Source organism: Hylobates moloch, unplaced genomic scaffold, assembly GCF_009828535.3.
Source record: "Hylobates moloch isolate HMO894 unplaced genomic scaffold, HMol_V3 SCAFFOLD_2, whole genome shotgun sequence".
NCBI classification, from domain to species: domain Eukaryota; kingdom Metazoa; phylum Chordata; class Mammalia; order Primates; family Hylobatidae; genus Hylobates; species Hylobates moloch.
This window is the reverse complement of record NW_026652277.1, coordinates 80,352,816-80,368,591: the sequence shown is the minus strand read 5'-3', so window position 1 is coordinate 80,368,591 and position 15,776 is coordinate 80,352,816. Positions and strand designations below refer to the sequence as shown.

General features: G+C 34.0%; 1 protein-coding gene across 14 annotated transcripts in view; it reads right to left on the bottom strand.

Annotated features, from left to right (window-relative positions):
- SNAP91 (synaptosome associated protein 91) overlaps positions 1-15,776 on the bottom strand; it is a 159,440-nt gene that overhangs the window by 67,164 nt on the left and 76,500 nt on the right. For all 14 annotated transcript variants that reach the window (XM_032152208.2, XM_032152267.2, XM_032152218.2 and 11 more), the window contains exon 9: positions 5,895-5,936. In XM_032152208.2, the coding sequence (XP_032008099.1) occupies positions 5,895-5,936 (42 nt within the window). The remainder of the gene's footprint in view (positions 1-5,894; positions 5,937-15,776) is intronic.

The window sequence follows — 15,776 nt, the reverse complement described above, 5'->3', positions numbered from 1 at the left end:
TACAGAAATTTGAAAATACAGTAAAATCTCACTTATCTATGTTTGTCTGAAATATTAGGAAAAACCATTTAAATATATTTGAAAAAGGTGGTGAGTGAGAGTTGTGGGGAAAAGAATATAATTCTAATAATCAATAACAATTAAGATTGTATTATTGACCTATTTATATATAAAAATATATTTATATGTATAATAAAGTAACTTTTAGCAAATGTAATATCAGAGCACTGTGTATTGGCAAATTTAATAAATTTCAACTCTTATTAAGAAATACTTGAATGCTTCCTTTTATAAATAAAATTTTAGGCAATATAAAGTGATGACATTTCACTGTATACTTAAAGAGAAATAATAGGTTCATGCAAATGTTTCACCCAATCTATTCCTTAAGCATTAGAGATTTAATTTTGTCTTTCTCAAATAGTTGTAACACAAATTAGACCTTAACAGCAGCATAGGCATTCAAAGAATAGCATTTCTTAAATGAAATATATAACTACCCTTATAGATATATTTAATTCTGACAATTCTTCTTTAAATTAATGTGAAATTAATTTTGAAGGACATTGAAGTAACTATGGTAACTGATAAAGGAACTCACAGAATTCACAGACATTCATATAACTGTATCTTTTACACCATACCTTTAATGACAGATTACAATTCTTATTAAAAATCTTTAATTTTGAAAATTCAAGACATTTATTTAATATCCATTTTTCATTTCACTAATAGACTCTTAAACTATCTTAACATTCATGTGATTATTATATTTGTAATTATGTGATTATTATAGGTATAAATTACCAAGTGAACTAAAACATGTAAATTTAGACATATAAAAATTACTAAGTGAACCAAAATAGTAACTTGATCAAAATGATGAAGGTAAGATAGAAAAGAACAGCCCTGTCAGCATTATTTTAAAAGCTTTGAGCTATAGAGTTAAAAAAAAAAAAGATTATCGGGGGATATAATACGTTTAGGAAATTACAAAAATTAGGATTTTAAAATACAACTCAGATGAAAATGGACTTAATAAATTATAGTAAACCACAACTAAGACAATATTTCTAAGTTTAAAAAATGAATTTTAAAAGAGATACATAAAATTTTGTTCTAGATACCAGATTATAAACTATAAAGAAATGCTCATTGAATAAAGAATGTACGTAATAACATTGAAAAGAAAAAATATAAATGGCTTCAAAATTTTTAGATGAATTCACATCTGATAACTTCAAAACTGTCACACTAATTGTGAGTGATGATGATAATGATGATGACAATGATGGAATTTAGGAGGTCTGGGCATATAAACTTTTCATATTTCTATTTTTTCATTGGGATTGCAGTAAGGAAAAAAAATAAGCCATAGAACTTCTTTCCAGTTAGAAGACTTAAGATACTTTGAATGTTAAATGTAATGTAAAGAAAGTGTGATATTTTTTGGCTAAACCTAAGTTTAAAACATGGTCTAAGAAAAATGCTATTTATAGTCACAAAACAGCAACAAATATGGGATAACCAAAAATCGGTAATATTTTATCCTATTAAGTTTCTTAGTTACCTAAAACAAAACAAAACAAAACAAAACAAAACAAAAACCCCAGGAAGAGAGGTCCCCATTTTATTCGTTTTGTAAAGTTTCTTACTAAGTGAGAAAATAGAAAAAATAAGTAGAAGTCACACAAAAAAATCACAATAGCTGAAAGAGAAATTTGATCAAGAATACAAGACTATCAAACTTGACTTTTGTCTTAAAGGGAAATTAAGTTTGGAGCATTCCATCCTAGAAGTTTAAAAGTGCTTCAACATTTATATTTCTTACAAGGACATGTAAAATCGAAGAGAAATAAATTCCTCAAATGTCTTTGGAGGAAAAAAAGTACTTTGATAGTAATATCCAGGCGTGCAGGAATGTCTACCTTTTCTCAACTGCATCTATGGCAGTGAGGATATCCTGGCATGCAGTAGACAATAAATGAAAACCACCTCTTAAATTTCCAAGGAGCAAAAACTTTGAGAATGCCTCTGCTGTTGTAAAAGGAATTTAATATAACAAAGTATAATGAGCAGGCTCTTCAGTTGCTTGTTTTTAAAAATGCCAAAGTCAATAGACCAATCAGATGGGAACACCAATCCAAAGAACAAGAGTCAGCCTGTGAAAGCCAATAGATAACAGCAACATATGGTTACTGATTCATCAGTTGTATGGTCTTTAAAAAGAGACCTTTCTTTACCAGTAGTTTTCATGTCAACCAGAATTCCTGACATCAAAACCTAAGTTTGTTTTCATAAGTGAAGATATTTTACATTCGGAATGTACACACGCCACAAACAGGAAATAATATTAAAAAATTCTTTTCTTGGAACAAATTCATAGCTGATTGTGAGCCCAGGCTCCAAAAGAAAGCATCCATCTATGATTTAGATGCTATAGCTTATAAAGCATCATTAAAACCAAATTTAAAAAAAGCAATCATTAAATTGCTAAGATCATTAAATTTTTATCATTAGATCTAAGAAACCATTTGAAAGTGCTGACGAGAAATATTTCAGTTCTGATATATTCAGTTCTTACCCAAAAACAGTTATTTTTGAATTTCCTTAAAAATTTCATTGATATTGGTGAATAATTTAAATGTAATAATTATGATATTATGTGTATAAGTTAAAAAGGGTTACAGATGATTGCATTCATGTTTAATGTGCAGTCTCTAACCTAAAAGATATCCATTAAATTCATAAAGATATCTATGAAATTCCCCCATTCCATTTTGCTGCAAGAGGAATTCTAATCATTTTCTAAGTTATGAGCATTCTATTCCTACTCCCAGTAGGAAGCCCTTCTGATCTCCATCTCTTCTTTAACACTCTCTTCTGACAGGTATTTTTGCTCATTACCTGGCTACATTGAATGGCCATGGTGGCCGCAGACAAGCCTGGTGGAAAGCTGAATCTAATCTTAGAACCGAATCCATATAACCTGGTACTTCGGACCCATCTGCAGATTAACCCTGGTTTTAAGGATGAAACAACTCTTTAAAGGACTAACCCCAGAACAGTTCACATGCTAGCTCAGACCTGATCATAACTGTCAGAGGTCTAAATCCTCAGGTCAATTAGAAACTTCCATTAGACCTGCCGAGGGGCTCTACACAGGAATGAAGAAGGGTGTTTAGCTCTATGTCACTCATAACCCCAAAAGAAACCACAATGTTAAGAAATTTCAGAAGCATATCATATTCCTGTATTGAACTAGAAGAATTTTTCTATGACAGGTAATTTTTTTTTTTTTTTTCGAGATGGAGTCTCGCTCTGTCACCCAGGCTGGAGTGCAGTGGCGCGATCTTGACTCACTGTAAGCTCTGCCTCCTGGGTTCATGCCATTCTCCTGCCTCAGCCTCCCAAGTAGCTGGGACTACAGGCGCCCACCACCGTGCCTGGCTAATTTTTTGTATTTTCTTTTTTAGTAGAGACGGGGTTTCACTGTGGTCTCGATCTCCTGACCTTGTGATCTGCCTGCCTCAGCCTCCCAAAGTGCTTGGATTACAGGCGTGAGCTACCGTGCCCGACCTGAACAGGTAATTTAAAAATAAATATTTTTCCACATTTAAAAAATCTTTTAGGTTCAGGGGTACTTGCGCAGGTTTGTCGTATAGGTAAATTGCATGTCACAGGGGTACCACCTTCTACCTTCCAGTAGGCCTTGGTGTCTGTTGTTCACTTCTTTGTGTCATATATACTTAATGTTTAGCTCCCACTTATAAGTGAGAACATGCAGTATTTGGTTTTCTGTTTCTGCATTAGTTTACTTGGGATATTGGCCCCAAGCTCCATCCATGTCTCTGCAAAGCACATGATCTTTTCTTTTTAATGGTTGTATAGTATTCCATGGTGTATATGTATCACATAAAAATAAATGTTAATATTGAAATTTATGTGGCGCTTAAGGTCATAACAAAAGAAGAGAATAGAGTGCTAACAGATTCTAATGAATTTCTACCATAGAATAGCTTTCTAACAGACCCAGGGCAAGATTTTATTTTCTTCGAGGGAGGGGCCTCTGTTCCCTAAATTATGAAAACACACATCTTAAATCATTCAGTAAAATATAATGTTTCTGGGCTTCTTGAGGGGGAGATTATAAATATTATAATGACTATAATAGTATCATTAAAAGTTTAATCCAAGTATATGATTTCAATGATGTACATTCAATGATATGCTCTCATTGTCTAATGTTAAAAGCAAAAATGAATTTAAGTAGTCATTTGAATATTTCCTTGTTTCCTTTCAGACTGCCCAAACTAAGTACGACAGATGAGGACCTATATTCTTAACTGAGAGCCTAGTTTCTCTTTTATTCTTCAGTAACGGTGTCCATAGAGTTGAAATTAAGATGATTTGCCACTTCTAGAAGCTATTCATTAGCTTCTAATTGTCAGAGCTAAATATTTTAATGTCTTAAAAGTTAACATGTATTACTTACATGGATTATTTTTTTAAATGTACTATAAATTTTACTAAAAATGATTAGTTTAAATGAAAACATACTTATTTTCTTTGCTTTTAATTATAGTGTTACAAAGATAAATCTATATCTAATAAAGAGATTTTTAGTGGTACTTTATGCATACTTAATTTTTTGGCCATATCCAAAATGATGCCAATATCTTACTCAGGTATGTGCCTCGTCAAAAAACACTATTTTCTCATAGTAGCCGAAATATTTTATACCAATATTCTGTCTATGAAAAATAACTATCTCTCAACTTTTAACTAAAAAATACAATGCCATCATGTTCTGGATTGCTCTCTGAATTTTATTCATAAAGAATTCTTGATATTTAATTGGTATTTTAATAATACAAATACAGAAGATCATTTCTTTGAGTTTCCCTAATTTTTAATAAAAACCTAAGGATTAATATTATTTTAAAGATGGAAACATTTCAAGGCATAATAAGGATAGCAAATTACTAAATGCACTTTGATATTATTAAAAAGTAGGTATCTTTCATTATGACAATTATTTTTCTATTATAATGACTATATTTACAAGGACAGAAAGTTCATATATTCATTACTGGTATATAAGATAGCAGCTCTATGTTTTCTCCTATCATCTCTACAATAACATCATTTCTAGTTAAATAACATATTTGGGATATAAATGTACCACAACAGGGTGCTTAAGTAAAAACAGTTCCTGACAATTATGAGAAAGGTTATACAATAAAGCTGTACCCATGAATGACCTTGAATCTATATATTAGGAACCATATACAGTACCCTCTTCACAGATAAAATGATTGATACAGAAGCCCCTCTATTGTTGTCATTTACTAGATGGGCTCCAGAAAAATGGTTCACCTACCACTACTATTTTATTAGCTTATTTTATACATGGACATGCCTCCATTTCATAGGGGAGACAAGTAGTTTAACTGTGACACCAGAGTTTTCCCTATTCATGGGTCTCCTTCGTATCTGGGACATGTTGGAAACTAGGAAGACAAGCAGGAGGAAAAGTTCTAATATTCTGATTATCAGGCCTAGAAATAGTGACTTTTCATAGCCAAAGCACTTCTGTTAACATTATTCAAGGTTTCCTTTTGGTCAAGTTTAAAATGAAAAGATGAGTTCATTTACTAAATTCAGTTGCATTTAAAGAGAAAACTATATCATAAGAACAAGAAAATCTTCCTATTACCTCCAGAAATATAATCAATGGCTAGAAATAATAAATAAAGTAGAATAATTTCCATGAAAGTTGGTTGGCCTAAATTCAAAATGCATGAAATGCTTACAAGACTATGCCCGTTTGTGGCAATATATGTTGTAATAATCTCATGCATACTGAATCTTCCACTGGGAGAGTTGCTTACCTGTGTGAGGTCAGGAATGTCACCTTTATCAATACCAACTTGCTGTGGATTAAAAAAATTAGAAATTAGAAGAACTTTTAAAATTAATTTTTTTCATTTAATGGAAGATCACCTACACAATTAGTTAAAACAGCTCAATATTGGTGTAAATGAATTATTTTATATATCACTCTCACTTGGATCATATGCTTTTTATGCAGTTTTTCACTCAATATAATAGAGTAGTAATTTCATTAATATAGCTAGATATAACAAATGTATAGAATTCTACTAGAATCCAAAAACAAATGACAATAAATTGAAGCATAAAATGCAATGGTATCCTCCTTAGTTAAAAGAAGCTCAAAATGTAAAACACTGCTTAGACTAAATTTAGTAGTTAATTATGCCCACCTTCTGGATAGGGAATGCTCACTTAGTTCTAAAACTCATTCAGGGTATAATTTCCGCTCTTCTTCCCACAGACCTAACTTTGTTAGTTTCTTATGTATCCTTTCAGAGTTTCTTTATGTATATTCAAGGAAATATGAAATTATACAAATATATACTTATTTCCCCATTACAATACAAATAATAGCACATTATATATAAAGAACTTATATTTTTCACTTAAAATATATCTTAGACATATATCCATATCAACACACAGAATGTCCTCATTTAATAAACAGCTGCATAGAACTTCTTTGTACTATATTTAATTAGTAACTTATTAATGGACACTAAATTTGCTTTTGATCTCTTGCCATTGCAAACAGTGCTGCACACACCATTTTGCATGTGTGTGTATATATCTATATGATATACTTGTAGAAGTGGAATTATATCCAGATAAAAGTACATGCATATTGTTAATTTTGTTAGCATGGGGGTAGGGGCAGAGAAAGAGAGAAGGGACAAAAAGCAAATATGAAAAAATATTAATAAAGGTAAATCAATGAAGAGACCATATTTGTTCATTATACATCAATTCTTTTGTAGGTTTGAAAATTATTCAAAGTGAAAAGTTGGGGAAAAACACAAATCACAAGTTCAATCGTATCATTTTTATATAAATAATGAAATTGAGGTTCAAAGAAACAAAGTGGGTTAAGCCAAAGTATCTTTCCTTGAGAAATGAAGAGCTTTGATTATACTGATGGAAATGTAGAAGTAAATACATGAAGCAAAAGTGCTGGGCTGCTACAAAGACAATAAACCAAACTGGAGATCAGAACATCCATTTGTGTGTCAAATGCTGAACTACCTTCTTTCCTCTTTCTTCTCTGTGTCTAGAGCAGGGTTTCTCAGTCTTGGCACTATTGGCATTTGGGGAAGATAATTCTTGTTGGGGGGTATCTTGTGCATTGTAGGATGTTTAGCAGCATCCCTGGCCTCTACCCACAGGATGCTAGTAGCCACCCTTTCCAGTGTGATAAATAACAAAAAACATCCCTAAATGCTATTCTTTGAGGAGGGGAGGGAAGCAAAGTCACTTGCTGTTGAGACCACTGACGTAGAGCACTTGCCCTAATCTCTCTGGATCAAATAAAGTTTGAATCCAGAATTCCAGACTTTACTTTTCTTGCAACTACCAAATATTATTATTTCTTTTTAAAAATTTTCCATTTTTATTTCAGATTCAGGGGTACAAGTACAGATTTGTTGCAAGGGTACATTGTATGATGCTGAGGTTTGGGCTTCTACTAATGCTGTTACCCAGATAGTGAACAGAGTACCTAACAGGAAGGTTTTCAGACCTTGACTTCCTCCCTTTGTACCTCCTTTTGGAGTCCCCAGTGTCTACTGTTCTCATCTGTATGTGTGTACCCAAGATTTAGCTCTCACTAATAAGTGAGAACATGTGGTATTTGGTTTTCTGTTTCTGCATTAGTTCACTTAGGATAACGGCTCCCAGCTACATTCATGTTGCTGCTAAGGGCATGATTTCATTCTTTTTTATGGCTGCATAGTATTCCATAGTGCATATGTACCACATTTTCTTTAACCAGTCCACCACTGATGGGCACCTAGGTTGATTCCATGTCTTTGCTATTTGAATAGTGCTGCAATGAACATATGAGTGCATGTGTCTTTTTGGTAGAACAATTTACTTTCCTTTGGGTATAAACTCAGTAATGGGATTACTCAGTCAAACAGAAGTTCTATTGCTAGTTCTTTGAGAAATCTCCAAACTGCTTTCCACAGTGGCTGAACTACATTCCCACCAACAGTGTATATGAGTTCCCTTTTCTCTGCAGCCTTGCCAACATGTTGTTTTCTGGCTTTTTAATAATAACCATTCTTAGTGTAAGATAGTATCTCACTGTGGTTTTGATTTGCATTTCTGTGATGATTAGTGATGTTGAGCATTTTTTCATATGTTTGTTGGCCACTTATATGTCTTCTTTTGAGAAGTGTCTGTTCATGTCGTTGGCCTAATTTTAATGGGGTTGTTTTTCTTGGTGATTTATTAAAGTTCCTTGTAGATTCTGGACATTAGTCACTGGTCAGAAACAAAGGTGATGAATATTTTCTCTCATTCTGTAGGTTGTCTGTTTACTCTGTTAATAGTTTCTTTTGCTGTGCAGCTCTTTAGTTTAAACAGGTCTCAGTTGTCAATTTTAATTTTTGTTGCAATTGCTTTTGAGGACTTGATCATAAATTCTTTGCCAAAGCCAACGTCCAGAAGGGTATTTTCTAAGTTTCCTTCTAGCATTTTTTAAGTTTCCTTCCAGGATTTTTATAGTTTGAGGTCTTTCATCCATCTTTAGTTAATTTTTGTATGTGGTGATAGGTGGGGGATACAGTCTCATTCTTTTTCATATGGCTAGCCAGTTTTCCCAGCACCATTTTTGAATAAGGAGTCCTTTCCCCTTGCTATGCTTATTTTTGCCAACTTATCAAAGATCAGTTGGTTGTAGGTATGCTGCTTTATTTCTGGGTTCTCAATTCTGTTCCACTGTTCTATGTGTCTGTTTTTGTACCAGTATCATGCTGTTTTGGTTACTGCACCCTTGTAGTATAGTTTGAAGTCAGGTAAGGTGATGCTTCTGGCTTTGTTCTTTTTGCTTAAGATTGCTTTGGCTATTCCACCTCTTTTTTGACTTCATATAAATTTAGAATAATTTCTTCTAGTTCTGTGGAAAATGATGTTGATAATTTGATAGACATAGCATTGAATCTACAGATTGCTTTGGGCAGTAGAGCCATTTTAGCAATATATATTCTTCCAATCCATGAGCATGAAATGTTTTTCCATTTGTTTGTGTCATCTCTGACTTCTTCCATTGGTGTTTTGTAGTCCTCCTTGTAGACATCTTTTATCTCCTTGTTTAGAGGTACTCCTAGGTTTTCAATTTTTTTGTGGCTATTGTAAATGGGATTGCATTCTTGATTTGGTTCTCAGATTGGAAGTTATTAGTGCATAGAAATGCTATTGATTTTGATGTTTGCAGGTAGATTTTGTATCCTGAAACTTTACTGAAGTTGTTTATCAGGTCTAGGAGTTTTCTGATGGAATCTTGAGGATTTTCTAGGTGTAGAATCATATCCTTAGCAAAGAGAGATAGTTTGACTTCCTCTTTTCCTATTTGGATTCCTTTTATTTCTTTCTCTATCCTGAGTGCTCTATAGGACTTCCAGTATTATGCTGAATAGTAGTGGTGAAAGTGGGCATCATTGTCTTGTTCTAGTTCTTAAAGGGAATGCTTCCACCTTTTGCTCATTCAGTGTGATGTTGGCTGTGGGTTTGTCATAGATGGTTCTTATTATTTTGAAGTATGTTCCTTCAATGCCTAATTTGTTGAGGGTTTGTATCATGAAGGGAGGTTGGATTTTACAGAAAGCTTTTGCTGTGTCTATTGAGATAATTATATGGTTTTTGTTTTTAATTCTGTTTATGTGGTGAATTACATTTATTGTTTTGCATATGTTGAACCAAGCTTGCATCCTAGGAATAAAGCCCACTTGATTGTGGTGAATTAACTTTTTGATGTGCTGCTAGATTTGATTTGCTAATATTTTGTTGAGGATTTCTGCATCTATGTTTCTCAGGGATATTGGCTTGTAGTTTTCTTTTTTTTTTGTTGTGCCTTTGCCAGATTTTAGTATCAGGATGACACTGGTTTCATAGAATTAGTTAGGGAGGAATCCCTCCTTCTCAATTGATTGAAATAGTTTCAGTAGAATTGCTTCTAGTTCTTTTTTTTACATCTGATAGAATTTAGCTGTGAATCCATTTGGTCCAAGGCTTTTATTGCTTAGTAGATTTTTTTACTACTGAAGTCAGTTGCAGAACTTGTTATTGGTCTTTCAGACCAATAACGGAGTTTCAATTTCTTCCTGGTCCAATATTGAAAGGTTGTGTGTTTCCAGAAATTTATCCATTTCCTCTAGATTTCTACTTTGTGTGCACAGAGGTTTTCATAGTAGTCTAGAGGATTTTTTCTATTTTTGTGGGATCAATTGTAATGTCACCTTTGTCTGTCTGATTGTATTTATTTGGATCTTCTTTTTTTTTTTCATTGTTAATCTAGCTAGTGGTCGATCAATCTCGTTTATCCTTTCGAAGAATCAAGTTTTATTTCATTGATTCTTTGTATGTTTTGGGGGTGTCAATTCCACTTATTTATTTAATTAATTTCCATAGGTTATTGGGGAACAGGTGAGGTGGCGTTTGGTTACACGGTTAAGTCCTTTAGTGGTGATTTGTGAGATCCTGGAGCACCCATCACCCGAGCAGTATACGCTGCATCCTATTTGTAGTCTTTATCCCTCACCCTCTTCTCACCCTTTCCCCCTGATTTCCTCAATGCCCACTGTATCATTCTTATGCCTCTGCATCCTCATAGCTTAGCTCCTACTTTTGAGTGAGAACATATAATGTTTGGTTTTCCATTCCTGAGTTACTTCACTTAGAATAGTAGTCTCCAATCTAATCCAGGTCACTGCAAATGCCATTAACTCATTCCTTTTTATAGCTAAGTAATATTCCATTATATATATATATATATATATAAATATATATATATATATGAACTGTGAGATATATATATACATATCTCACAGTTTATTTATCCATTCATTGATAGGTAGGCATTTCGGTTGGTTCCACGATTTTGCAATTGTGAATTGTGCTGCTATAAACATGTGTGTACAAGTATGACTTCTTTTCCTCTGGGTAGATACCCACTAGTGGGATTGCTGGATCAAATGGTAGTTCTACTTTTAGTTCTTTAAGGAATCTCCACACTGTTTTCCATAGAGGCTGTACTAGTTTACATTCCCACCAGAAGTGTAGAAGTGTTCCCGGATCACCACATCCATGCCAACATCTACTGTTTTTTATTTTTATTTTTTGATTATGGCCATTCTTGCAGGAGTAAGGTAGTATAGCATTGCAGTTTTGATTTGCATTTCCCTGATCATTAGTGATGTTAAGCATTTTTTCATACGTCTGTTGGCCATTTGTGTATCTTCTTTTGAGAATTGTCTATCTAGGTCCTTAGCCCACTTTTTGATGGGATTTTTTTTTCTTGCTGATTTGAGTTCATTGTAGATTCTGGATATTAGTCCTTTATCAGATGTATACATTGTGAAGATTCTTTCCCACTCTGTGGGTTGTCTGTTTACTCTGCTGACTATTCCTTTCGCCTTGCAAAAATTCTTCAGTTTAATTAAGTCCCAGAAATTTATCTGTTTTTATTGCACTTGCTTTTGGGTTCCTGGTCATGAAATCCTTGCCTATGCCAATGTCTAGAAGGGTTTTTCCAATGTTATCTTCTAGAATTTTTATAGTTTCAGATCTTAGATTTAAGTCCTTAATCCATCTTGAGTTGATTTTTGAATAAGGTGAGAGATGAGGATCCAGTTTTATTCTCCTAGTCAATTATCCCAGCACCATTTATTGAAAAGGTTGTCCTTTCCCCACTTTTTGTTGGCTTTGTTGAAGATCAGTAAGCTGTAAGTATTTGGGTTTATTTCTGGGTTCTCTGTTCTGTTCCATTGGTCTATGTGCCTATTTTTACACAAGTACCATGTTGTTTTGGTGACGATGGCCTTATAGTGTAGTTTGAAATCAGGTAATGTGATGCCTCCAGATTTGTTCTTTTTGCTTAGTCTTGCTTTGGCTATGTGGGCTCTTTTTTGGTTCCACATGAATTTTAGAATTGTTTTTTTCTACTTCTGTGAAGAATAATGAATTTTGATGGGAAATGCACTGAATTTGTAGATTGCTTGTGGCAGTATGGTCATTTTCTCAATATGGATTCTACCCATCCATGAACACGGGATGTGTTTTCATTTGTGTTGTCTATGATTTCTTTCAGCAGTGTTTTGTAGTTTTCCTTGTAGAGGTCTTTCACCTCCTTGGTTTGGCATATTCCTAAGTATTTTATTTTTTTGCAGTTATTGTAAAAGAGGTTGAGATCTTGATTTGATTCTCTGCTTGGTCAATGTTGGTGTATAGAAGAGCTACTGATTTGTGCACATTAATTTTGTATCCAGAAAATTTGTTGCATTCTTTTAGCAGGTCTAAGAACTTTCTGGAGGAGTCTTTAGGGTTTTTTAGGTAAGCAATCATATCATCAGCAAACAGCAACAGCTTGACCTCCTCTTTACCAATTTGGATGCCATTTCTTACTCTTGTTTGATTGCTCTGGCTAGGACTTCCGGTACTTAAGTTGAAGAGGAGTGGTGAGAGTGGGCATCCTTGTCTTCTTCCAGTTCTCAGAGGAAATGCTATCAACTTTTCCCCATTCAGTATTATGTTGACTGGGTTTGTCATAGATGGCTTTTATTATATTGATGTATGTCCCTTGTATGCCAATTTTGCTAAGAGTTTTAATCATAAAGAGATGCTGGAATTTGTCCAATGCTTTTTCTGCATCTATTGAGATGATCATGTGATTTTTGTTTTTAATTCTGATTATGTGGTGTATCACATTTATTGACTTGTGTATGTTAAACCTTCCCTGCATCCCTAGTATGAAACCCTTGATCATGGTGGGTTATCTTTTTGATATGTTGTTGGATTAGTTAGCCAGTATTTTGTTAAGGATTTTAGCATCTATGTTAATCAGAGATATTGGTCTGTAGTCTTCTTTTTTGGTTATGTCCTTTTCTGGTTTGGGTATTAGGGTGATACTGGGCTAACAGAATGATTTAGGGAGGGTTTCCTCTTTCTCTATCTTGTGGTATAGTGTCAATAGGATTGATACCAACTCTTCTTTGAATGTCTGGTAGAATTCTGCTGTGAATCTGTCTGGTCCTGGGCATTTTTTTGTTGGTAATTTAAAAATTACCATTTCAATCTCACTGCTTGTCTGTTCAGGGTATCTAATTCTTCCTGAGTTAAGCTAGGAGGGTTGTATCTTTCCAGAAATTAATCCATCTCTGCTAGGTTTTCTAGTTTATGTGTGTAAAGGTGTTCATAGTAGCCTTGAATGATTTTTTTGTATTTCTGTGGTGTCAGATGTAATATCTCCCATTTCGTTTCTTATAGAGCTTATTTGGATTTTCTCTCTTCCTTTCTTGGTTAATCTTGCTAATGGTCTATCAATTTATCTTTTCAAAAAACCAGCTTTTTGTTTCATTTATCTTCTGTATTGTTTTTTGTTTCAATTTCATTTAGTTTTGCTCTGGAACTTGATTATCTCCTTTCTTCTGCTGGGTTTGGGTTTGGTTCATTCTTGTTTCTCTTGTTCTTTGAGGTGTGACCTTAGATTGTCTGTTTGTGTTCTTTCAAATTTTTTGATGTAGGCATTTAGGGCTATGACCTTTCCTCTTAGCACTGCCTTTACTGTGTCCCAGAGGTTTTGATAGGTTGTGTCACTACTGTCATTCGGTTCGAAGAATTTTTTTATTTTCATTTTGATTTCGTTTTTGACCCAGTGCTCATTCAGGGGCAGGTTATTTAATTTCCATGTATTTGCATGGTTTTGGAGGTTCCTTTTGGAGTTGATTTCCAGTTTTATTCCACTGTGGTCTGAGAGAGTGCTTGATATAATTTCAATTTTCTTAAATTTATTAGGGTCATTTTGTGGCCTCTCATATGGTCTATCTTAAAGAAAGTTCCATGTGCTATTGAATAGAATGTATATTCTGTGGTTGATGGATGGAATGTTCTATATACATCTGTTAAGTCCATTTGTTCCAGGGTACTGTTTAAATTCATTGTTTCTTTGTTGACTTTCTGTCTTGATGACCTGTCTAGTGCTGTCAGTGGAGTATTGAAGTCTCCCACTATTATTGTGTTGCTATCTCATTTCTTAGGTCTATTAGTAATTGTTTTTATAAATTTGGGAGCGCCAGTGTTAGGTACATATATGTTTAGGATTGTAATATTTTCCTGTTGGATGAGACTTTTATCATTATATAATGTCCTTTTTTTGTCTTTTTTAACTGCTGTTACTTTAAAGTTTGTATTGTCTGATATAAGAATAGCTCTTCCTGCTCACTTTTGGTGCCCATTTTTCTGAAATGTCTTTTTCCATCCCTTTACCTTAAGTTTGGGCGAGTCTTTATGTGTTAGGTGAGTCTCTTGAAGGCAGCAGGTAGTTGGCTGGTGAATTCTTATCCATTCTGCAATTCTGTATCTTTTAAGTGGAGCATTTAGGCCATTTACATTCAATGTTAGTAGTGAGATGTGAGGTACCATTCCATTCACTGTGCTATTTGTTGTCTGTATACCTTGGTTTTTTGTTTTTGTTTCTTAAATTATATTTTTGTTTTATAGGTCCTATGAGATTTAGGCTTTACAGAGGTTCTGTTTTGATGTGTTTCCAGAGTTCGTTTCAAGATTTAGAGCTCCTTTTAGCAGTTCTTGTAGTGGTGGCTTGGTAGTGGTGAATTCTCTCAGCATTCATTTGTCTGAAAAAGACTGTATCTTTCCTTTATACACGAAGCTTAGTTTCACTGGATACAAAATTCTTGGCTGATAATTGTTTTATTTGAGGAGGCTGAAGATAGGGCCTCAATCCCTTCTAGCTTGTAGGGTTTCTGCTGAGAAATCTGTTGTTAATCTGCAATCTAAACATATAGTTATACTTTTAAAGGTATAACTATTCCTTTATAGGTTACCTGGTGCTTCTGTCTTACAGCTCTTAAGATTCTTTCCTTCATCCTAACATTAGACAACCTGATGACAATGTGTCTAGGTAACGTTCTTTTTGTGATGAATTTCCCTGATGTTCTTTGTGCTTCTTATATTTGTATGTCTAGGTCTCTAGCAAGGCTGGGGAAATTTTCCTCAATTATTCCCCCAAATATATTTTCCAAACTTTTAGAATTCTCTTCTTCCTCAGGAACACCAATTATTCTTAGGTTTGGTTGTTTAACAAAATCCCAGACTTCCTGGAGGCTTTGTTCGTATTTTCTTATTCTTTTTTCTTTGCTAGATTGGGTTAATTTGAAGACCTTGTCTTTGAGCTATGGGTTTCTTTCTTCTACTTGTTCAATTCTATTGCTGAGACTTTCCAGAGCATTTTGCATTTCTGTAAGTATGTCCATTGTTTCCTGAAGTTTTGATTGTTTTTATTTATGCTATCTAGTTCCTTGAATATTTCTCCCTTCACTTCTTGTATCATTTTTTGGATTTCCTTACACTGGGCTTTGCCTTTCTCTGGTGCCTCCCTAATTAGCTTAATAACTAACCTGAATTCTTTATCAGGTAAATCAGGGATTTGTTGGTTTGGGTCCATTGCTGGTGAGCTAGTGTGATTTTTTTGGAGGATTTAAAGAATCTTGTTTTGTCATATTATCAGAGTTGGTTTTCCGGTTCCTTCTCATCTGGGTAGGCTCTGTCAGAGGGGAAGTCTAGGGCTGAAGGCTGTTGTTCAGATTCTTTTGTCCCATGGGGTCTTCCCTTGATGTAGTACTCTCCCCCTTTTCCTACAGATGTGG